Source organism: Dermacentor variabilis, chromosome 8, assembly GCF_050947875.1.
Source record: "Dermacentor variabilis isolate Ectoservices chromosome 8, ASM5094787v1, whole genome shotgun sequence".
NCBI classification, from domain to species: Eukaryota; Metazoa; Arthropoda; class Arachnida; order Ixodida; family Ixodidae; genus Dermacentor; species Dermacentor variabilis.
In genome coordinates, this window is record NC_134575.1 from 11860142 (window position 1) to 11884447 (window position 24306).

Sequence of the window (24306 nt, forward strand, 5' to 3'; positions counted from 1 at the left end):
CGACGACGAAGAGTAGGGTCGTGGTCAACAGTCGTCTCATCGCCCGTCTCTCTCGCGAGAGTTTGAGCTACTCCTTTTTTTTTTTTTTTTTTTGCAAGCGTAAGCCAGCCAGCCAAGCAACGCTTAGAGGAGCACATACATAACACTTTCGACTCTGACTTGTTTCTTTCTTTTTCTTTTGTTAAATGAAGGTCCCCAACCTCTAAAGCCTCAGAGCGCCCTATATATTGTCATTTGCTAGCTTCTGTACACTTAGTTTCGTTTTCCATGAGGTTACCGTGTCGTGGCATCACGACGCAGAATGTGTTCGCGCGGGAGCAATAGGACATTGCGAGGTTTCGACGCTCGCTGCTTCTCGCTGGGTTTGCCTCGTATGCAAACTGCTACTCGTTCTGAGTGCCGACGTAGCAAAATAGCGTACGACCGAGCGAGCCGGAGCGATGGCCAAATGGTCGCTGCGCCCTGCCCCCACGTGAACACATTATGCGTCGCGATGTCAGGACACAACAGAAACGAAACCGACAGCGCGATGACATCGATGACGTCACCACAGCATAAATTCGTCCTAGTCAAACTCGCCAACTCAGCCTGCAAAGCAGCGCTGCGCGTCTCAAGAAAGAAAACGACAGCTCCGACGTGAAGTTTCGTTGGAATCGCACCGCTGTGTTTCTTCCGCTCAAAAGATAAATAAAATCAAATAAAATAAAAGCGATGCAACGGATGGCGACGTTCAAATCAGTCGCATTGGTAATCCAAGTACTGCCACTTAACCCAAGTGCTAGTCGCTGTTCTTTTGTAGCATAAGCACTTCGCTATTCTGGTTCCAACATCATTTGCGTTTCATTCGCGGACGAGTGTGCCTGCGCTGACACAAGGAAAGGAGAGAGAGAGAGAGAGAGAGAGAGAGAGAGAGAGAGAGAGAGAGAGAGAGAGAGAGAGAGAGAGCCCGTTGTCGAAAAAAGGCACGGACACATCGAAAAGGAGTGCACAGGACAAACACTGGACAGGCAGCACTTGAGAAAACGCTCCACTAGCAAGTCTGAGTTGCCAGCAAAGCGTTTGTCTTGCGAACCTCTCTTCTTGCTTATTCCCCAGCCTTTGTTCCCCCGCCCCACCACTTCTACTCTCTCGCGTCGTCTTGCGCGCTAGTTTTTCTTTCCAATTAGGATGCACCGACTCGCCTTGTTACAACCGCGCAAAACTTTCTGTGGCAATGAAGGGGAACCTATGAGGCGGAGCTTCGGCACATGTGTCATTGCGCCAAGTAGTCCGGCAGAGGTTGACAGCGCTTTCGCTGTTCGTATAGCTTGCTACTCGCATTTACCAAAGCAGAGGAGAGAAGAACGAAACTAAAATTGAAATTTAACCCCGAGTGCTGCATGTCACGGTTTCGCATAAGTGTTGCAGTAAGTAAGTAAAACGTTTGTGTGATAATGAGACAGAGTGAGACCCGAATGAGACAGAATACTTTGGGAGCGCTGTCAAACGTGCGCTTTGCTTGCGTTGTTGCTTCTTTCTAACAGAAATGGCCTTAACCTTCTCTCCATTGCCACACAGTGTTGTCCGCAACTGCAACCACCTTTTATAGGCGGTGTCCACGCCGCTCCGACGACTCCATCGGAGTAACGAAAGCCAATCACGAATACCACGCGTTTGTCCACTGCGGGCGCCGCAGGCAAGTCTAAGATCCGAAAATACGCCACGACCGCCGCGTTTCCGACACAAAACTCGTATACTCACGCCCAACTTCGATCCGTTCTCGGCGCTGAAGCTCCGCCGGAGCGCCTTGAGTCCTCGCCGGAACACACCGGCGGTGGAACGCCGCCGAGAGACGTGGTGGACGCTGTGGCGCGACGCGCCGTCGGCATCGTCTCGGCTGCGCAGCTGCTGCTGCTGCCGTACGCTGGGATAGCACAGCACGCCCTGACTGGTGGCGCCGCACAGATCGACGAAGCTTTGGCTGCGACGTTCCAGGGGCAGGAAGTACGGCGCGAACGGACCGTCGGGTTCGGCGGCCCGCGCCCACTCCAAGTCTTCGAGGCCGCTCGACAACATGTCGACCGACATTGACTTGGAGTTCTTACTCGCACGTCTAGCGTGAAAAAACAGATCGCGGAGCTTATCAGAGTCCGAACGCGGACATCCCGGTTGGCTCGAAAAATTGTGGACTCTTGCGGTTGCGTTGTGAAAAGGGGTCACGATATTTGGACGCCGTTCGTCGACACCATAAATGCTTCGACAACCGCGAGGAGGAGTTCGACATCGATCGCGCGCATGTACCGTCGGTCAAAGATCACAGCGGCCTGCGGTGAGAGAAGGGCTCTCCGAGAGCAGTCACATGATGTCATCGATTCCGCAGATTCTATGGGTTATGAACGCTCATCCGCATTCTGCAAGACTTCTGTGCGCGCTGGTTGCAAAGTTTCTCACTTCTTAAACGTAGCGACACGCCAGAGGCAGAACACGCACCTCCTTCAGCAAGCGATATTCCTGGTCTTCAATTACACATTCCGGGGATCGGCGGCTTGTGCCGGTTTGAGTCCTTCAGCCGAGAGGAATTCGTAAGTGGGCCGCAGTAAATCCTCGCAGAAAAGATTAATGGGGAGGCCTTTCCACAACCACGCGGCAGGTACTACGGCGCAAACCAGCACGTCCACCGTAAACACCGAAGGCCATTAAGATCCAAGCACGATCACGGCGTCAAGGTGATGGCCGCAGTGACACAGTGGAACTGGACTTGACGCCACCTTTGAGAGCTAACGAAACCGACACCACGCCCCACAACACAAGTGAGTCACGCGGCTTCCATCTCCAACGCGAGACTTTCCAATCGAGTCCTGGTACACTTCGAGGGCCGATGCGAGACGGTGCGATCGCTCGAGCGACGCTGCGTCGACGAAGACAGATCGACGCCGTTGCGTAAGCGAAGGGATGTCGCAGAGGCCTGCAGCCCGACACCGCCGTAGACGTGGCTCACTGGGTGTGCTTCCGCCTCTGCGCGCGAGGTACCAGAACAGGCACGCGGGAGGCGTCCTTGCGAAATGCGCGAGAGAGTTCACAAGCTCTGGAGAGGCGCGCCCAGGCGTCGGCTGAACATGCCGGAATGTCGCGCGCACTCTTGCGCTCAACGTTGTTTTTTCTCTCTTGACGTGCGACGCGATCGCAGTACCTATGTATGTATATGAATGAACAAGACGAACGGCTGCTCTGGCCTCGGATGGAATGCGCGCAACTGCGCTCTCACTCGCTCGCGATGAGGTCACGCGTGTTTTTTTGCCGGTGGGTGTCGGCCAAAACTCTGCGACAGCTGTAATAGATACAATTGGCCAACGCGCGGGATTCGACGTTCGCAAAACAGACGGGACGGGCCCGACGCGAGATTGATGTCGCAAGGTGACGTGCTTGTAGATAGGGCAAGCGAAAACACTGGAACAGGCGTTCAATAAGATCAACCGCTCCTTTTCAGGTCGAATGAGTAAACACGCTTTGTGTGGCACAACGACTTTATCACGACACTTACGTGACAAAGGCTGTCTCGAGATGCCAGGAGAGGCCTCTGATGCAGCTCAAAGTTTCATTCATTCTTTTTTTTCGCCCGTCACTTCTATATTCAGTCTTCCTTTCAGCAAGCATCAGACGCCAACAAAAGGTACCTACGTCCACGTACGAGGTTGGAATTTCACGAATCTCGCTTTCGGAGAAAAGGAAACGGGACCGCTTGAGATCTCGCCAATGGTCACTATACCTGAACAGGTGTCTCGTATATAAGTCGCAATGCGACAAAACACAACTTCTCTGCTACTTTGATCGAGGGCCAACCGATAATATTTTCCGTCTCCTTCTTCTGCCTCTTGTTATACACTCGTCACTAGCAGACGCTCGGCCAAAGCCTTGTTAAGCTTCGTAGGGTTGCCGGCAGAGCCAGTCAGCTTTTACACGTAAACTTGCTCGGACACAGTCGCTTTTTCCAAGATTCGTTATGCCGGGGATAGCGCCTCACTGAAAGCGCACACACACGCCCGTTGTCTAGGCTGTTCACGCCACGTGCGTTGCAACCCCTTCAGTGTCAGGAAAATCCCTTCGCGGGTTCACATCTCGAGCTTCCACATACCGGCTTGCCAGGGCGGCCACACAGCACAATGCATCCCAAAGGCGCTGCGATGAGAGGATGTTGACACAACCAAGGTTGACCCCTTACAAATTCAGCTTGCCCGTCCAAAAATGAGCGCCCCGTTCGTCCTCTTGGTATGTCTCACAAGAGAGAAGGTTCACGGGGATGGGACGAAGACTCGGCCGTTCCGGAAGATATGCGACACAGAGATTTTACGCTGTCTGTCCTCCAGCTCGGTGTCCAAGAAGATGCGGGCATTCTTTCGTAGCCTTGGTGAGCAGCTCCTTGCCTCGAACCTTTCCTATGCGAAAGCCGCCACTGTGTCGGAAGCGCGCGTGGGTTCGTTTTGCCGATAAATGTCGATGCAGTTCACCTTCAATCCAGAACGGAGGACACGAGCTCTGTAAGTGCACAATACTCAACTCGACGTCGATGTCTTCAACTTGAATCAACCAATCAAATCCACGCACCGTCGACGCACTTCTCGAAGGCCACCGGTGGGGAACGTCAAGGTCCAAACCGCCCAGTACCGAGCTGAAGCGTCAAAACAAACACGTACTAATTTTTCCGCGCACTTCTGACGTTCTAAATTCGATTCGTGTATTCGTTTCCGAGCTGTTCGCTCTAAATCAGCATAACCAGAGAACCCGCAAAGCCCTTGAGGCTCACAAACGTGTTACGCGCACAGGTGGTCCCGGCGTCCACATTACACGTAGCCCAACATCGATGCAAACCGTCCGTGCAATCGTATTCGGTTACCACACAGTCCGGCAGCCTAACATCCCGTCCGCCGATTCGTCTGCCAATTCGACCCTTCACGCGTGTCCAACTCCAGAGCCTTCGCAGCCTTCGGTATGACGCAGGGGCGTCGCGTCAACGCCTCCGATGTCCAGGTGGATCCGATCCACCCGTGGCCGACTCACGTCCAGTCCGGTCGCCGCCACACGCGAGAACGCGCCCTTCCGAAAAACAAACCTCGACGCTGTACCCGTTCGGACGGGGGCCGGTGAGCGAGGGGTGAAGGGAACGAAAACTACACTAGTAAAACCGAAAGGGGTGATGCCGCGGTGGGCAACGTAGGTGCGGGCAGGGAGCCGGTTGCACGCTGGTCCCGCCCAGAAGCTTCAGCGAGGAGCGACAGGGAGCCGGTGGGCACGACCGTCGACGGCTGCATGCGGCAACCGCAGAAGCAGCAGGTGCGGCACGCACGACGGATCCGCGCTTCGCCGCCGGAGGAAGAAGCACGATCTCACGTGCGGGGTACTCGACGGCGAAGGAAGGGATCCTGGCTTATCCTTGCCCGCACACGTGATCTCTCGGCGCTCTCGTAAGCGCACGCGGGACGCGCGTCGTCGCCATGAAGACCGCCGCCGTCCGTGGATAGCGGTGCGCGAGGAGGCGGCAAGTGGTTCGACGGCGAGAGCGGTGCGTGTACCGCGTTGAGCCGCCGACTGCGTGCGTGTATGCGCGTCTGCGCGCGCGAGCGCGTTTTTGCGGTGGCGCCGGCTGAACTGCTTGTCGTCCACTCGGCGACAGGATGCCACTTCACCGATTCTGTATATCCGGTGGACTTTGGCTAGCCATTCATTTGTCAACGGGCAATGGCGGTTGCCGTCAGCGTGCGCGCATTGTCGCCGTATTAAGAGACCGAGGTAGACACGACAGGCCCCCCCTTTCCTCCCTGAAAAGAAAACAGCACGACAGCATTTGAAAGAAAGAGAGAAATGCAAACTTTATTTACAGACGGTTCATCATACGAGCGATCGGCGTTGGCACTACGTTGCGCGGCCTGCGTACCCGCGCCCCCAATAAATCCGTGCACGTTGAACGATAACAAACAATTACCGACACTCTAGAGTACATTGTACGTATATATATGTTTGCCGAACCAGGCTGATACATCACCCTAACCATTCTTCTATTTCTTCGTGCTTCTTTTCACAGCTTCTTTCTAGTAATCATGTTTACATAACTGAGGGTTTCACGCTTCGTGGCTAGAGGGATGGACATGACAGTCGCCGTCGCCGTGCAGTAACAAACCGCTTAATAGTTTTCCGGCGCCCGGGGTTCTTGTGCGTGCACACTAAGCCTCGATGAGCGAGCACCGATTTCGCGCACTGGGGAGAACTGCGGGTAGTGCCCCGGATACTACGACACACGCTCGAACATAAACGCACACACCACACAAGTGCAAGCGGTGTGTGCGCCCACGTGAATTTCGAGAGAGCGCACCACAAGAGCGTAGGGGTCAAGCTAGAGGAGAGAAAAAAAACAAGAAATGTGCGAAGCCTTCCCACTTCCAAAAAGCTAGCGTGGGCGAGCGCCTATACCTAAGGGAAGGTGCGCGCCTCCCAGATGAGGAGGAGGAGGCTGCCGAAACGCGGGGGCTGCTGCGTGCTTGTGGGTCCCCGCCGAGACTACCCTTTCACAGGAGAGCACACCCTCTCCGCCGCGCTTGCACCTTTTTCCTGTGTTTTTCTTTGTTTTCCGGTCATGCACAGCTGGTTTTTCGGGGAGGTCCTGGCACGAAGCAGCTGGGAGTCTTCGGGCACCGAGGTACGACTGACGCTCGGCAGAAGCGCGGCATTTCCGCATTTCAAGGGCAGTGCAGCAGCTCGGGCCCAAGGATCGTAACCGGAGCAGATCACGTGTTGAGCGATGGTTACCAGACGTTCGGGCGTGCAGACTTCTTGGCTAGTTGATCCGATAATGAACCGTATAGCGCGTAAGCGACGCGGACAAGGAAATAATATCGGCAAAGACATTGCGCACCGGCTTTAGCTGCGACCGCGTCGCTTAAGCACTACAGTCCCAGTGCCAGTCACTCCACGATGCCGTTACCCGAGGTACCGTGCCTGCGCCAGATGTCGAGGTACCTAGCACGACTTCACTAACAACCGGCCGTCTAACCAAAGAAATCCAACTTTCACAGCGAGCCACCGCGGTGCGGGGCATGAGTCAGAAGCGCTGTTCCTGTCCCCGAAGCAACGGTGACGACGAGCTCACAACGGTCACTATTTACAGAAACGTTGCGCTAGCTGTGTTTTCGTCGTGTCGTTATGGCGTATGTTGCGTTTCGCCTGCGACACGTGGTTTTGCCGGCGCGACTGCGGCGGGGCGGCAGACATTTTGGCCCGATCGTCGTCGCCGCAACACTCATCGCCAGGTGTTTCCAGGCGCGACTGCGGCGATGCGACCGCCTAGGGATCATCCTCGCATTCCAGTCATTGTGCCCGAAACAGGCGATGCCAAAGCAGGGATCTCATTCCAGTCATTGTGCCCGAAACAGGCGATGCCAAAGCAGGGATCTCGTTCCAGTCATTGTGCCCGAAACAGGCGATGCCAAAGCAGGGACCATCCTCTCATTACAGTCATTGTGTCCGACCGGCAGCGCCACGACAGGGTGCTACGAGATCGTGCTCGACATGGTGCTACGGCATCGCTACGACAGTGTGCGTCACCATTAGCCCATTGTACATTCACGTGCTCGTCTTTTGAGGGGTTCCTTCTTGCCCTCAACTGCGAGAGTATAAAAACAGCTGCCCCCGGACGCCAAAAGGAGGGCTCCGATTTCTTCTGTTGAGTGAAGTGCTCTCCCGTCTCTCTACTTCGGTCAAACCTGACCGCCAACTCTTTGCGATGTTAAAATAAACAAGTTGTTTCGTTGTTACCAGTCGACTCATGCTTTGCCGGGACCTTCGGATGCTTCCAGTTGTACCCCAGGCCGCCAGGCCAACGCTACCCTTGGGGCTTGCGACCCAGGTACAACCACGGGCGTCAGCGCCGAGTTCCCAACCGATCGTACCAGCGGTCCGATCCAACCATCTGGTTGGCAGCGGTGAGATCGCCTCCGACTTCAAACAACTGTCTGCCAGCGGAGAGATCGCGACAACGGAGGCCAGCAGCGAAGAGATGCAGTTGACGGTATGCTGTGCAGCTCAACGACGATCCGGGAGCAGTGCAACGAGCCCTGTGTGATGACTGGTTGCCTGCAGCGGAACGACTGCGCGGAATTCCTGCCTGCGAGGTTTGGTGAGTGCGGGACTTTCTTCTTCTGAGCTTTGCCAGGCTTTTTGTTAGTGTCAGAAACAGAGCTGGTAATTGTGGTTGTCGTTGCTGCCGGGTTAGTTTGCGGCAAGACAATAGTAAGCAGTAGAGAAAGCAGCATTCAGAGCAGCCATGGATTTGAAGTCGTTGCGCAAACCGAAATTGTTGGAGCTTGCAAGAGAGTTGGGTCTGGATGTCTCAGACAAACTAAGAAAACCTGAACTGCTAAAGGCTATTCTTGAGTTAGAGGCTGAGGATGACGAGCTGTCGGAATGCCTTGAGACTATTGAGGAGAGGTCAAAAAGACAGGAGCGCGAACTTAAAGAGCAAAAAGAGAAACAGGAGCGCGAACTTAAAGAACAGAAAGAGCGAGAGCAACAAGAGCGTGACCGTCAACACGCTTTGGAAATGAAGCGTCTTGAGGTAGAGATGGAACGCGCTCGTAATGGAAGTCAGGCACACGGTGCAGGAGAACGAGTATTGTTCAAAATGACTGACCTGATGCGGCCGTTTAAGCTTGGAGAGGACATTGGTTTGTTCCTGGTTAACTTTGAGCGAACGTGCGAGAAGCAGGGGTTCTCTCGGGAAACGTGGCCACAGCGCTTGCTCACTTTGTTACCCGGCGAGGCGGCCGACGTAGTCGCTCGCTTGGATAGAGAGGAAGCAGAGGATTTCGACACAGTGAAATCGAGTCTTCTAAAAAAGTACCGGCTGTCTGCGGAAGCGTTCCGTCGGAAGTTTCGGGAAAATGAGAAAGGCAGAAGTGAGTCATATACAGAGTTTGCGTATAGGCTTATGTCGAACATGCAGGAGTGGCTCAAAGAAGAGAAAGCGTTTGGTGACCACGATAAAGTTCTGCAGTGTTTCGGGCTAGAACAGTTTTATAGTCGGTTACCGGAGAACGTGCGATACTGGGTCTTGGATAGGCCAGACGTTTGTACGGTGGCTAAAGCCGCTGAGCTAGCCGAGGAGTTTGTGACGCGTCGAGCTCGCGGAGCTAAGGACGGTCAAAAGGGTGAATTTGGCTCGAAGTTTGAGAGGCCAAAGTTCACACCCATGAGATTAAAGGGGGACACGCGTAGTGCGGATGCGAGCGAAAGCAGTCCGACCAAACGTAAAGAGACGGCGGCAGCCCAACGCAGAAAGCGGTTCGAGATGAGGCGAGCGCGCTTGTGTTATACGTGCCAGAAGCCGGGTCACTTTTCGGCGCAGTGTCCGGAAACAACACCGAAAGTTGTGTTTTTTTCAATAAGCAGCACTGACGAGAACATGAAGCTTCTCGAGCCTTACATGCGAGACCTCCTCGTGAACGGGAAAGAGTGCCGAGTGCTTCGCGATTCCGCAGCTACGATGGATGTAGTTCACCCATCTTACGTAGAACCCCATATGTTCACGGGCGAGTGCGCATGGATCAAGCAAGCCGTGGAAGCTCATAGCGTGTGTCTGCCAGTAGCAAAAGTGCTTATTGAAGGACCTTTCGGAGCGCTTGAGACGGAGGCGGCAGTGTCATCTATGCTGCCACCCCAGTACCCGTACCTATTTTCAAACAGGTCCGATCACCTCCTGCGCGAGAAGGGGCTTTTGTTTGGTGAAGCTAGTGTTCAGGCCTTAACCAGATCGAAGGTTCGGGAGCTCGCTGCAAAGGCGGTAGTTGCGGGGCCGACGTTATCAAACAACGAAAAAGGGTCAGAGGCGCAGCAAGCTGATATTCCGAGCACGCCCGAACTGAATAAACTTGAGTCTGTAACGTTAAAGGCGCCAGATACTGGAGAGGAAACGCCCGACGCGGGAAAGTTAGAAGAGCTATCTACTGATTTGCTCATCGCGCCTACGTCAGACGGACTTGATAGGTTGCTAAAAGTCAGCCGGACGGCTTTGATAGCCGAGCAAAAAAAGGATGGCAGCCTGGAAAACGTGCGCTGCAATGTCAAAGAAGGTATCGCCAGGAAAACTGCGCGTTTTGTGGAAAGAGGTGGAGTCCTGTACCGGAAGTATCTAGACCGAAGAGGAGTGGAGTTCGATCAGCTGGTCGTGCCTCAATGCTATCGTCAGGATCTGTTGCGCTTGTCACATGGGGGTTCGTGGTCCGGACACCTAGGAGTTAAGAAAACTAAGGACCGTCTCTTGCAAGAGTACTATTGGCCAGGGTGTTTTCGGGACGCAGACCATTTCGTGAGGACATGTGACACTTGTCAGCGGGTGGGCAAACCAGGGGACAAATCAAGGGCGCCGTTGAAATTGGTACCTATCATAACGGAGCCTTTTAGACGGCTCGTTATTGATACTGTGGGACCTCTGCCGGTAACAGCCACGGGGTACAGACACATTTTGACTGTGATCTGCCCAGCGACAAAGTTCCCTGAAGCAGTGCCGCTTAAAGAACTCAGCTCAGTTGAGATAGTTAATGCACTACTGTCCATATTTGCGCGAGTTGGTTTTCCTGCAGAAATTCAATCAGATCAGGGCACAGTGTTTACTAGCGCTTTGACGACAACTTTTCTCGAAAGGTGTGGGGTAAAGCTGCTACACAGCTCAGTGTACAACCCACAGTCGAATTCCGTTGAGAAGCTCCACTCCGTCATGAAGCGCGTGTTGAGAGCGTTGTGTTTTGAACATCGAACTGACTGGGAGCTGTGTTTGCCTGGGGTGATGTTTGCGTTAAGAACCGCGCCGCATGCGGCTACGGGGTTTTCGCCAGCTGAACTGGTGTACGGTCGCTCGCTTCGATCTCCGCTTCGCATGCTTCGAGAATCGTGGGAAGGTAGGGGCGACGACCCAGTCGTGGTGGAGTACGTGCTTAAGCTCCTCGAACGCTTAAGAAGGGCACAGGAGTTGTCAGGTGAAGCGATGACAAAGGCCCAGCAGAGGGCCAAGGTTTATTATGATCGGACAGCCAGGGCCCGTCGTTTTGAGGTTGGCGATGAGGTCATGATATTGCGCACATCGCTAAACAACAAACTAGACGTGCAGTGGGAGGGCCCAGCACGAATTGTTCAGAAACTGTCGGACGTTAACTACGTGGTAAGTCTGCCAGGAAAGCGGAAAGCACAGCAAGTTTACCACTGTAATCTGCTCAAACCTTATAGACAAAGGGAAGCAGTGGTGTGCATGATGGTAAACGTTCCTGAAGAGCTTCCGGTCGAGCTTCCGGGACTAGGCTCAGTGACGAACAGGGAAGACACCGGTCAAGTCATTAGTGACCTTATCAGTAAAGCACCGCTGTCGCCTGAGCAGAAAACCGAACTACACCAGCTATTACAAGAGTTTCAAGGTCTGTTCTCTGAGAGGCCTGGTAGGACTTCTGTACTTACTCATGATATAGAACTTACCTCCCCAGAGCCAGTACGATCCAAGGCGTATCGGGTGTCACCCCGCCAGAGCGATATTATGGAGGCTGAGGTAAAGAAAATGCTACAGCTCGGTGTTATTGAGGCAGGTGAGAGTGATTATACCTCCCCTTTGATTTTAGTTGAGGTACCGGGCAAGGAACCTCGTCCTTGCGTCGACTACCGCAGGCTTAATTCCATCACTAAGGATCAAATTTATCCGATCCCTAACATCGAGGAGCGCCTTGAGAAAGTTAGTAGCGCTCAGTTTATTTCCACCCTAGATCTTGTCAAGGGTTATTGGCAGGTTCCACTTACAGAAGAGGCTAGTAGGTATGCGGCGTTCATTTCACCCATGGGAACATTCCGTCCTAAAGTGTTGAGTTTTGGTTTGAAGAACGCGCCATACTGTTTTTCAAGCCTCATGGATAAAGTGTTGCGGGGACAGCAAGAATTCGCTTTACCGTATCTAGACGACGTAGCGATATTCTCCGCATCCTGGTCTGAGCATATGGCACACTTGCGGGCAGTGCTAACCCGCCTGCGCGAAGCGGGCTTGACAGTCAAGGCTCCTAAGTGCCAGTTAGCACAGGCCGAGGTTGTCTACCTCGGTCACGTGATTGGTCAGGGTCGTCGCCGCCCCTCTGAAATAAAAGTGGCCGCTGTGCGAGACTTTCCGCAACCGCGCACAAAGACCGATATTCGGTCGTTCTTGGGTGTCGCCGGCTACTATCAGAGGTACATCCCTAGGTACTCTGATATCGCGGCTCCCCTGACGGATGCTCTAAGAAAGACAGAGCCTCAAACAGTCGTCTGGGACGAGACAAAGGAAAGAGCTTTTAGCGCCCTAAAGAGTGCCCTAACAAGCCAGCCTGTGCTACGATCGCCAGACTATACAAAAGGGTTCATTGTTCAGTGCGATGCTAGTGAGCGAGGCATGGGCGTTGTACTGTGCCAACGGGAAAATGGAGAAGTAGAACACCCCGTCCTGTATGCTAGTCGTAAGCTGTCCAGTCGTGAGCAGGCGTATAGCGCCACCGAGAAAGAGTGTGCGTGTCTCGTGTGGGCCGTTCAGAAATTGTCATGCTATCTAGCCGGCTCGAGGTTTATCATTGAGACGGATCACTGCCCTCTCCAATGGCTGCAGACCATCTCTCCCAAAAATGGCCGCCTCCTGCGCTGGAGCCTCGCTTTACAACAATATTCCTTTGAGGTGCGTTACAAAAAGGGGAGTCTCAACGGTAACGCCGATGGCTTAAGTCGAAGCCCCTAACGTAGGAATCAGCCTCAAAATTGTTTGTTACTGATGTTTTTCTTCCTGAGGCAGGATTTTTTTAACATATTGCTTTTGTTTAGTGTTTCAAAGTGATGATATGCTTTCTAGTGCAATTTTTCAATTTGTGGACGCGTTCTGAGTGATGCTAGACTACTGTAAGGAACTAGGCAGTGGTATAAAAAGGGGAAAGAGCCTGGCAGGGCTTAGTGAGGGTTGTGCCGTGCTTGCTGACTGAGCGGTTGAGTTTCAGCGTAGTTCTAACGCTTGCCGGGAACGAGAACAAAAATGTGAACTCTCCCGAAGTCACTTTGCAGTGTCCCGTGCGAACCTGAACAAGAGAACGAGGCCTTCTCTGTGCGCTGCGCTCAAGAAACGTCGAGGGACGCCCGACTTCGGTTATGAGCATCATCGAGCGACATCCCTCCGGACAGCGGATGCAGTCCCCTGTCCATCGGGATCTCCTTCCCCCGGCGGGGCGGTCTGTTGCGTTTCGCCTGCGACACGTGGTTTTGCCGGCGCGACTGCGGCGGGGCGGCAGACATTTTGGCCCGATCGTCGTCGCCGCAACACTCATCGCCAGGTGTTTCCAGGCGCGACTGCGGCGATGCGACCGCCTAGGGATCATCCTCGCATTCCAGTCATTGTGCCCGAAACAGGCGATGCCAAAGCAGGGATCTCATTCCAGTCATTGTGCCCGAAACAGGCGATGCCAAAGCAGGGATCTCGTTCCAGTCATTGTGCCCGAAACAGGCGATGCCAAAGCAGGGACCATCCTCTCATTACAGTCATTGTGTCCGACCGGCAGCGCCACGACAGGGTGCTACGAGATCGTGCTCGACATGGTGCTACGGCATCGCTACGACAGTGTGCGTCACCATTAGCCCATTGTACATTCACGTGCTCGTCTTTTGAGGGGTTCCTTCTTGCCCTCAACTGCGAGAGTATAAAAACAGCTGCCCCCGGACGCCAAAAGGAGGGCTCCGATTTCTTCTGTTGAGTGAAGTGCTCTCCCGTCTCTCTACTTCGGTCAAACCTGACCGCCAACTCTTTGCGATGTTAAAATAAACAAGTTGTTTCGTTGTTACCAGTCGACTCATGCTTTGCCGGGACCTTCGGATGCTTCCAGTTGTACCCCAGGCCGCCAGGCCAACGCTACCCTTGGGGCTTGCGACCCAGGTACAACCACGGGCGTCAGCGCCGAGTTCCCAACCGATCGTACCAGCGGTCCGATCCCAAACACGTAACAAAAACCACCTCACCGTAAGGTCCGGCAAAACGGAGCAGGCATATACGGAAAGACCCGAAGGTGCAGCAGCAGTAGAATTCTCTAACATCTAGGGGGGACATTCATATTTTCGCTTTTTTTTTTTTCGGTGCGCCGCATAATTCGATATGTAGCTTCCAAACTAACAGCCGCATCATGATCGCCGTACGAAGGACTTGTCGGAGCACCAAATCTACTTCTAACGATGCTTTCAACTTGAAATGCCTCTCGGCGCGGTACACGGAGCGCGAGGGAAAAAAAATACCCGACTCATTTCCAAGGCCGAGAATAAGTGTTCGTCCGCTCGCGGAGAGTCAATTGACTTTCTCACTTCAAACACGCCCCTCCACCCGATCGCCATCGTTTCGAAAGCCTCCACCGGACGTCGCAACCGGCGACGATCGCTTTCTTCGGGCAACGCGACTTGTAGTTCAAGGTCAAAGTGAAAAAGGAAATCATCCGTCTTGAGGCCGAAGGCAGCGACGGAGCGCGGGCACTGGTTGGGTCTCTCTCCGTTTTATGCCGGTGCTCATAATCCAAAACGACCTGCCTCGCACAGGCGCCGCCATTCATCCGTGAATTCAACCGGCTCGCGCATTCGCGATAAAAGCGCACGCGGCCCCCCTCCCTCATCCCCGCCCTCTCCTCGTCCCCGTATAAGCGATCTCTTGGGCAACGTAAACGATGACGACGACATCGTACGCTCGCCATTGCCACGTTGCGCCGCGCTCGCCCGAGGCCGTCGCTGTTCACATGGTTCGTTTGTGACGGCACGAGAGAGATATGCGCGCGCTATACAGACTATATTCCATAAACGTGCGCTAGTTACGCGTGCTTCGACCGAGTTCCGTGCGGTGAGGGGGGATGCCAAGAGTGCTCAAATGCGAGACCACCCTGCAAGCACGCGCGACAGAGTTCTAAGTTGCCGAGGCATTACGGCGATGACTTTCCTGCTTGATAAGAGAGACTTCAGAAAGAAAAAAGAAATAACAGAAAAATGTACCATCAAAGAGGAAAAGGGGAAGCTGAAAACTGATAAAATCGTGCCCACGACAGCGAGTTACGCGCTGCATGGGATTACAGAAACAGGACGATCGAACAGAGGAAGAAGGGCAAAAATCTCTGCACGGAACTAGCTTTATATCCCGAGAAAGACACGCACAGACTATATAGTTATAGTTAGCGTGGCAAAGTCGACTGCTCCCGTGGCGCCCGAAGTGCGAGGTCGACTCATAAGTTTAACAGCAACGCATCACCGAAATAGTCAGCGGGCGTCTCACGAGAGGAACGAAAGTCTGCGCGCGCTTTCCTCGGACCGCTGCACGGAATTACCGAAAGGAAACGCAAACCGATAACCCCATGGCAGGCACTTACGAACGTCGCAGCGCTGGTAGGGCTTCCTTTCAAAAAAAACCCTTCAGCGGAGGCGAAACGAGCGACAAGTGCGGCTTGGGACAACCTCCATTTCCCCCACATTTGAGCGCCGCCGCCACCTACGCGGATTGTTTCCTCCATGCATATATGGCGAATACATGCGAGCGGATGATCGGCCTTACATGCGCTAATGTGCCAGGCACGACTCGAGGCAGGCTTTCCAGGGCCCCGCAACGGGCCATCCATCACGGCCACTTATAATACGCTGGCCGGCCGAATGCGCGCGCACGAAATGGACGGCTCCTACACGGGCGAAACGATGCCCCGGCATCGCATCGATGAAAACGCCGCGTCCATAAGGTCCGCGCGGCATTTGCATAATAAGCGTACGCGCGCGCATCTGAGGCCGCGCCATAAGCGGCCGCGGTGCTGAATTTTATTTGCCTTTCAATGGCCTGGCGAGTTAGAATCGTCCCGAAGTTGCGGAACATGCCCCGCAGTCACACAAATAGATCGCTAAGATTAAAAATAATAATAACAATATAAAGAGAGAAGTGATGCAGTGAATCGGCATTAAACAGTGTCGTAGTCGAGTGGCTGACCTTTGCTTTATTGACAACACTCTGATGTGCAAACGGCACCAGAAAGTGGGCCTTTACCCTTCACTGTAATACATTTTACCGACCCTGTGTGCTCTATGTTGGAGCAAAGGCAGTGTCTGCCAGTTCCTTTAGCGAAGATAACTGCCCGCCCCGTGTTTGACTCCGTTTACGAGAGTATAACAGGCAGTTTTAGAATAGCGTTTGCAACCACATGCATTACGCACGTAAAGAAATAGCGTCGCCCTCACTGCACACGTTCCGAACGTTGTTGTGTTTCTGTCGTTTATGTGCGCTATGATAACGTACGTTATTTTGCGAGTTTAACGTTCGTAATGTTTACGGACGCTAAGAAATGGCATTGTCGAACATGGTGGCACTCATGCGGCTCCCGCTTCAGCGTGAATTCCCGTGATGGCTACGCTCTCACTCGCGTTGATCGCCAGTAACTATTGTAATGAGCTTTCGCTTTCTCTAAACTCACCTGAAATGTTAGTTATGAGCGCATAGCGCTTCCATTTTCTGAGATCGTTCGGCGATTCTGGCGCCCGTATAGGCCTAACGAGAAGCGTCTGCATAGCAACAGCAGGATGGTTGATAATATTTGGTCTCCGCTCGGATACGTTTGGCACGAGGCACTAGACGGCGCTCTGCTTTATAACGTCTTCTTTACGTTTGCGCATTCGTAGGGTGAACTAAAAGGTCTGAAAGGACGCGCACCGAACGTCCCGCAAAGGTGCTTACGTTTAACGTATACGTAAGGCGACAAACGCTATTCTAAAACTGCCACGTAGCATAGTGACGGTGAAGAAAGCAGCAAAACTGGGAATGGCGAGACCAGCGCTTTATTGGGCGAACCTGTGCCCTCACGAACAGGGTACACCCAAAGAACGGCGATAGCGGCGAACACAGTCGGCGATTGTCGAAAATCCGATCTGCCGGCCGGTTAAGCGCGTCGGCATTTATACGTGAGTCATCGAAGATTCCCGAGTAATCGCTGGTGCCCGCGTGTCTTTCCGAAAGTACACAATTCGCGTCGCACATGCAATAGGCTTGCACAAGCTTCGGTGACAACAGACAACGGGTAGAAACATCGATAATATTCGAGAAACTCCGATACATAAGGGCGCGTCCCGCGCTGAGCGATAACAATTTGTTAACGAACTAGCCCAGTTATCCATTCTGTTACAAAACATTTCTTAGACGGTGAAAAGCGGTCACCCGAAAAGTGCACGTGTCAATGTAGTTTTTCTGCTCCTTTGATGGAGTATTCGCCCTCTCTGGTCAGAGTGAATGCACTCAATACAGATGCACTGGAATCTTCTAAAATAAGGTTAAGATATGCGACAAGGCACCCGATTCAGTTCAAACGGGGTAAAAATGATTCTAAAGTAGACTTGCTCTTCTGTGCAACTCCATGTACGCTTTTACTGGAGCGAAGAGGGCAAACTGGAACAGCAACTACAGCAGCGCGAACAGGTGGGCCCCGGAAGGAAACATAAAGACACACCTATGGCAAGGAATTCTAAACATTACCGTAATTTAATCAATGTGCCCATGAATATATGCACAGCTGTATCAGCTTTCTTCAAATATTGGATAAAAATTTCCGTAGCGGCCAACCCAAGTCTCAAGAACCTCAGAAGTGTCGGGCTGGGTTCGCGAAAAGTATCGCGAATCCAAGTCGGGTTTGGCTTACCGGACAGGAATCACGTCGTCTCGCGTAAACGCCAACAGGTCGCGTCGCGTCGGGTCAACCCGCCTGCCCTGCACCAGGTGATGGTGCAGGCGAGTTGACTCTACACGACCCGACCGACTTCATCTGCCCGCTTGACAGCGCGCGCGTCTCGCATGGGGCTGAAATACCGGGCAGTCGAGTCACCGACGGAGAGCGACGGCCCGCCTGTGCATGACGCGATACATAGCCTCCGAGATCGGGCGCTGCACGATGTCTGATCTCTGAGGCTATTCGCGGTGAAAACGAGTCCGCGTGTGAAGGCGTGAGGGGTCGCGTCAAAAAGAAAAAAAAAAGTGAAAAGAAATGGAAAGGAAAGCCTTGTTGTTCGCGATGGCGAGAAGCCTTCATATGTATCGAGCATCGCAACGACTATCGAGTGAGGGCTCGCTAATCGATGGGCGGTTCGACCGGCCCCCTGTCGGTTTCACCTATGGTATCCCGGATCGGGCGGCGCATAGTTTGTCGTTGTATTACCTAGAGGGTAATCTGGCGCTGCTGAGCTGTCGTGTCCATGGGAATGCCGGTATAGGGTGACTTCAGATTGGCACCATCCTCGGAGAGCTGCAGGACACCTTGAAGACGCGCCTGGCTATCGTATCGTTCCGTCTGTCACATTATTCATTTCCTATTACAAGAACACGGAAAAAAACTATTTTAGCTTTAACATTACAGAAAATGTATGTTTAATTATGAAGACATGTAATTAGATGCACAATGATCTAAAACGCAAACGGCATCAGCGGGCCGCTGAAGTTGGTGGACAGACGACAAGGTTCGCGCCAGCTCTGGAACAGTTTGTAGTCTGTTCTCGCTTTCCTTCGCTCGATTACGCATTGCAGGTGGGTAAACTTCATTTAAAAATGTAATATTGGTGAATGAAAGCCTTTTATGAAGATTTTACTTTCAGAACGCGTTATCTGTGTAGCCATATCCACGTTTTAGATGGAACCTCGTAAAACACCAGCCGGCACCAGCCAACACAAGCCTCGCACACCAATACACCGTCACTCCCATGACGGCACAGCGCACGTTATAAAGCTTTCATAGACGGTGGCGCCAAATTTCCCTCTAGGTAATATCGTGAGAAACTACTGCGCGGTGCATGCTCAAATCTCGGAGGCCACGTTTAATGCGCGCACCATTCGGAATTCTCGATGCAGGCGCCATGATCGCGACTGGCCACAACATCGGCTAGTGGACTATAGAAGTACAAGTAGAAAGGCATATGCTCACTGTGACGTACAGCCTTCAAAACCACTGCAAGACTGTCAAAAAAACTGTGAAATTCCGCAATGTTTTGAAATTCCAGACAATTGAGGAGGGAGTGGTTGTCTCTGCAAGGCCAGCCACAACAGTCCAGGCGGCGAATGCAGCCGGGGGTATAAAAAATTAAATAAAAAAAGAACCGGGAACGCAGCTGCCGGCCGAGATTTTCTAAATAATGATACAAAATGTTGAGCGACGCGCCGCCTAAACACGCGTTGCCCTTAAAAAAAACAAGATGAGCGAGCTGCTTCGTTCTCCTTTTAGATGCCACAAAAAGTATACGTGTGTGAGGCACATACCAATTCCAGTTACGGCGCGCTAGTGCTGACAAGTATAAAACACAGCAGCGCAAGAGAGGAAGGCATGGTAACGATACCATGAACCACTGCAATCGCTGCAATACTACGGCGGTTTTACGACATTCCGGTTACGTGCATGCATGAGGTCACCTGGTGATTAGTGAGCTACATCGCCGTCAATAAGTTAGAAATGTGACGCATCCATCACTGATCACGCCGCTTCCTAGTAAAAAGGAAAGTGGTACGTAACGTGAATTATTTCAGCCGGGAACGAGAATAAATGAATTCCGCACTAACCGGGTGAAAGTCGGAGAGGAACAGCGTCGGGGCGACATTATTTCGTCACTTTTTCTTGTCTATTTGCACTGCACACTATTCAGGCATCCCCATTTCTTTCTCTTTCTTTCTTTCTTCGTACTTATTTTAAGTACAGACGCCAACTTTCGCGTTCGGCAGGTCCATTTCTCACTCGAGGTCTTTCATCCGTCGAAATGTGCGCACCGGAACAAGCACTGCACGTTCCTCGGGGCAGAGATGTCTGCGCCTTTCGGCACCGAATTCCAGCTCCCGGAAGTCTAAGTGCTGAAATGCAAGTTGGCACCCTCTCCCGTTTCTGGTTTTTTTTTTTTTTCGTTATTCATCTTCTGGTTTTTAGCGTGCGTTCGTCGCGCCTTAGCCTCCAAACATGCATTTCCTTCTTTATTGTCACTTCCACTGAAACACTGCAGCAAGATAGATGAAAGGGACACTACTTGTAGGCCCAGTAGCAGTGCAAAAAAAAAAAAAAAGGAAAGGAACTGGCGGGCAAAGACAAATGCGAAAACTCACCTGAGCTTCCGAAAACACTTCGGCCGGGGAAAACGTCTTCTGGTCGGCACCGTCTGCGCAAATGGGAAAAAGCAGACGAAACAAAAAGAGACAGACGTTAGGAACAGCGAAAAGAACAGACAACCGCGCTCGTCGAGCAGACGACACAGCACGCGTCGCGGCTAGTAGCAGACGACACGGGTGGCGACAAGCGGGCGTGGAAAAAAAAAGAACATAAACAAAGAAAATGATGGAAGCGGTAGGCGGAGTGGGACGGTCGTAAGAAGACCCGTTCTCAAAACAAAGCTACCTACGAAATGAAACACAAAATATGTGTAAAAGCCAAAAACAAACCTAAAGAAACAGCTCGTGAGACAGACGAGAGCGAACGCAGACATGGCCTTATACATCACGTTGCGAACTCCCTCGCCAACATTCCCCCTCCCCCTAGCTCACGTGTAAACCGTAACTCAATCTTTCGCCGGGGTTATTTAGCGCGGGCCGGCTCCCCGTCGAAACGATGACGCCACGACGACGAAAGTAGCAAGAGAACACACGCAAGGCTCAGCCGATTTGCCAGTAGCACGAGGGGTGGGGGGCTCTGGTTTATGTCTCCGGTTACTTTCTAATCCACAGACTTGTGTATTGTGTTTCTCTTTGGAGAGTGTGTCACGGACCTTTTTCTCCGCACACATTCTTTTTTTTTTCTCTTCGCGTGCGATCAGAAAGCAGCTGGAACGCAATTAAAAAATAACAACACACTCAAGGAATTCGGTGTGCGAGGAAGTCCTGCTGATTTCCGCAGGTCGCGTGTTTATTCCTCGTTCTTTCGATGATTTTGTTATCTCATGAAGCTATCATCGCTGCTATACTAGGAGCTTCAAAGTAATTACTACTACGCTCATTTTAAAGCAGCTATGTATTAATTACTCTGCAGCACCTCGTATACTCGGGGCAAAGAGCATTAGTTATACGATCACACAAATGACAAAAGCCGCGTAACCTTCGATGGTCTGTAAGTCAGCTCGTCTGAACAGGATTAAACTTCGCTGCATTCTGCACGGCGTTACACATATTTTACGCTTCCCAGATAACGCAAAAACGTCGCAGTCTTGATTGCAGCGCAGTCATCGTGCAACAAGACACAAATAGGCAGCGCCCCAAATATAACGTTCGGTCTCGCCTTTCTTGCCCTGTCATGTGTGCTGTTCAATATTGCATTGAGTTAGGGTGCCAAGGTGCAGTGCACACACAAGCATAACTTTGGATGCATAAACAGTGCGTGAGAAATTCTTCAAAAATGCTCTCCTATTCTTTTTTTTTTCCAAAGACTGCCTAATATCGCGCAAAAGCAGGACAACAATCTGGGATAACATGCTCTGGTTGAATTTAACGTGCCTTAAATAATGCGCGTACATGACCGGGGTAGTTGGAGAAATATGGGAGAGGTCTTTGTCCTGCAGTGGGCGTAACCAGGATGATGATGATGACGATGATGATGATGATGAAATAATGCACGGTGCACGAGCGCTTATGCATTCCACCACCAATCGGAATGCTATACTGCCGCAGCTAGCCGGGAGTCGAGCCCGCCACCTCGAGCTCAGCAACCTAACGCCGCAGCCACTGAGGCACGGCGGTGAGGATTAACGCCAACTATCAACCAGTGTATTTTGCCGCAAAAGGTTTTCTCTTGCCTTTCACGAAAAAAACTTCACCCACCCTACTCGAGCGCTTCGTATCCAGTCAAATAATCTCATATATTTTTCGTGTTCTTCAGTAGGTGAGTTTATTACTACTTTTCCTATTTCACAATGCCCCTAAAGGCCCTCTCTCATATAGGGGAGGGGCAATACAGAAAATACGAAGTGAGCTCGGCGCACAAATGCACAAATAAAACAGATTGGCAAGTGAAGTCATCAGAAAAGTACAAATCGGAAAATGCAACACATGATAAAACTAAATACGAGATCGATTGCAAAAATAGCTAAACATGGCCATAATAGACAACAGTAGTCCACCGCCATAGACGTTTATATATTAAAGGCACAAGAACGGGCACAGAACAAAAATACAAGGAAAAATAGTATAAACCCGGTCTATTCGCAGTTTAGGCTATAGGTACGAACGGAACAATATAACAAATAATATATACACTTAGAAAGACGCGAAAAAATGCATTGAAACAAGTGCACAACGAATGTTTAAACATATTCTGCGCGCAATGGTTCTTGAAGTCGGTTTAAGTAGCAATGCATGGTGGTAGGTTATTCCACTCAATTATTATTCGGCGGATGAACGAATTGGAACAAATTATTGAGCGAGAAGTCATACACTTTATCTTGAAAGAATTACCTCTGCGTGGAAAGAAGGCTGTGGGTGGTTGAAAAATCCGGCGGAGGTGCGGGTGGTGGTAGAATTTATGGACCAGCGAAAGGGAAGCGATGGTGCGCCGATGCAATAAGCCGCAGAGCTAAGCGCGGGTCTTTAGCGCAGAAACGATAGCGTATCGTGAACATTGAGAGTCGTCGCTTAATCATCGCTCTTCGCTTACTATAAGCGTCCTGATTTTGCGCTGTCACCCCAGTATGCCATGACGTACACTATGAAAATTTACCAACTATAACCCAATCCATCACGCTTCAGCGTCAGGCCGCTTCTGCTGCGATTTGTCAGTGAGACACTGTGCAGCACGGTAGCGCAACTGTCACTGTTTGTATTATCCGGAACACTGCGAATCGCCGTTAATTAAGCACTCTTAGATTTAGCTTTGTTCGAGACGCAACTGGTACGTATCATGTGGCACGAATCAAAAAGAATAAGCAGAGAGAGAGAGAGAGAGAGAAACCGCAAGCAAGCTCGCCCACAAGGCCGGACGAAACTGCGCTACGCTAATACGGCTTAGAGAGTCTTGCTCAGAATGGCCTCAAATTATCAAGAAAATGCACCTCTCGAAACACGAACAACTGAAGAGATGCCGGGCACGCTCGACCAATACAAATGCTTGTAAATCCTGCAATTTCCGTACCGTTCGCCAACCGGCACGGCCGTCTGACATGTTTGGTCAGGTTTCGCAGGCAAAGCAGGCCGCGATGCTGCGCCTACTTCGCCGCAAAAGTGTGGTGGTGCCATCTAGTAGTGCGAGGACGAATCGCTGTGCGCCGCGCGCAGCTTCCGAGATTTCTAACCTGGCGAACCGGAATCTCGAAGGCATCCCGGCGCGCCAGTTTTAAATTGACTGTGCGTTCGTTCCTCGACAGTCTTGCCAGACGACGCTGATAAAATAAGCACCCTTCTGTTGGATCACCTTCTTTCGCCCGCGTCCCTTATTTTATGTGCATCGCAGTGCCCACAGTAGTTATATAGAAACGCGCTGCAAGCTTTGTAAAACCATCTTCACCTCATCCAACGCAGCTACACCGCCAGGCTTGCAGCCGTTTCTTGGGAACGTTTACTTACTTCCGCGGAGACGAGCAGAAGCGGACGAATTGCCGATAACGATCATGATTACGATTTATAATGACAACCCCATTGAAACGGGACGACAACAAATAGTCCCCCCCCCCCCCCCACCCGCAGCAAGGACTCGTTACGCCATCTGTCAGACGAGCCGCGAAACAACGCCGCCACGAAGAAACAAAGGCGAAGGAAACGGCCACCGCTGGTTCCCCCATTTTATTTTTATCGATCTCCGAGAGGCCCGCATAAACTGCCACTTATCCTCGCACGCGAGGCGCAGGTTTAAAAAGAATAACCAAAGATGGCGGGGCCAGCTGGATTCCGCAGCGGCCGCCTGCGGCGAAGCGGCGTCGCCCGGAAAAAGCGCGCGGAATCCGGAGAAGGGGAACGCTAACGAAGCTGACGACAGCGCTCGAGCATTTCTTTTTTTTTTGGCTCTTTTGTGAAGTCACAGCGTTAATGACTTCATAAGCTTCGCTTTGGCTTTAACTGTACTGAAGGAAAGATAGCGACAGAGGTAATCACGACGTCCAGCAAAAAAGCGAGTCACGCTAGTATATCGAGCTTTCGTCAGGTGCACGAAACTGTCCTCGAAGTCAAAATCTCATCGTCACTGTTGATACTCTGATACTGATCTTTACGCGCACAAAAAATTCCGTACACAAGCGTTATTGCATTGAACCACCATCGTAATTCGGCCACTCGGTCGGATATCGAACCCGCGACCTCGTGCTCAGCTG

General features: G+C 51.9%; 1 protein-coding gene across 1 annotated transcript in view; it reads right to left on the minus strand.

Annotated features, from left to right (window-relative positions):
• The window catches only part of LOC142589624 (caskin-2-like), a 330427-nt gene that overhangs the window by 101059 nt on the left and 205062 nt on the right, over positions 1–24306 (minus strand). The window contains exon 12 of the mRNA XM_075701132.1: positions 20129–20181. Coding sequence (XP_075557247.1) covers positions 20129–20181 — 53 coding nt within the window. The remainder of the gene's footprint in view (positions 1–20128; positions 20182–24306) is intronic.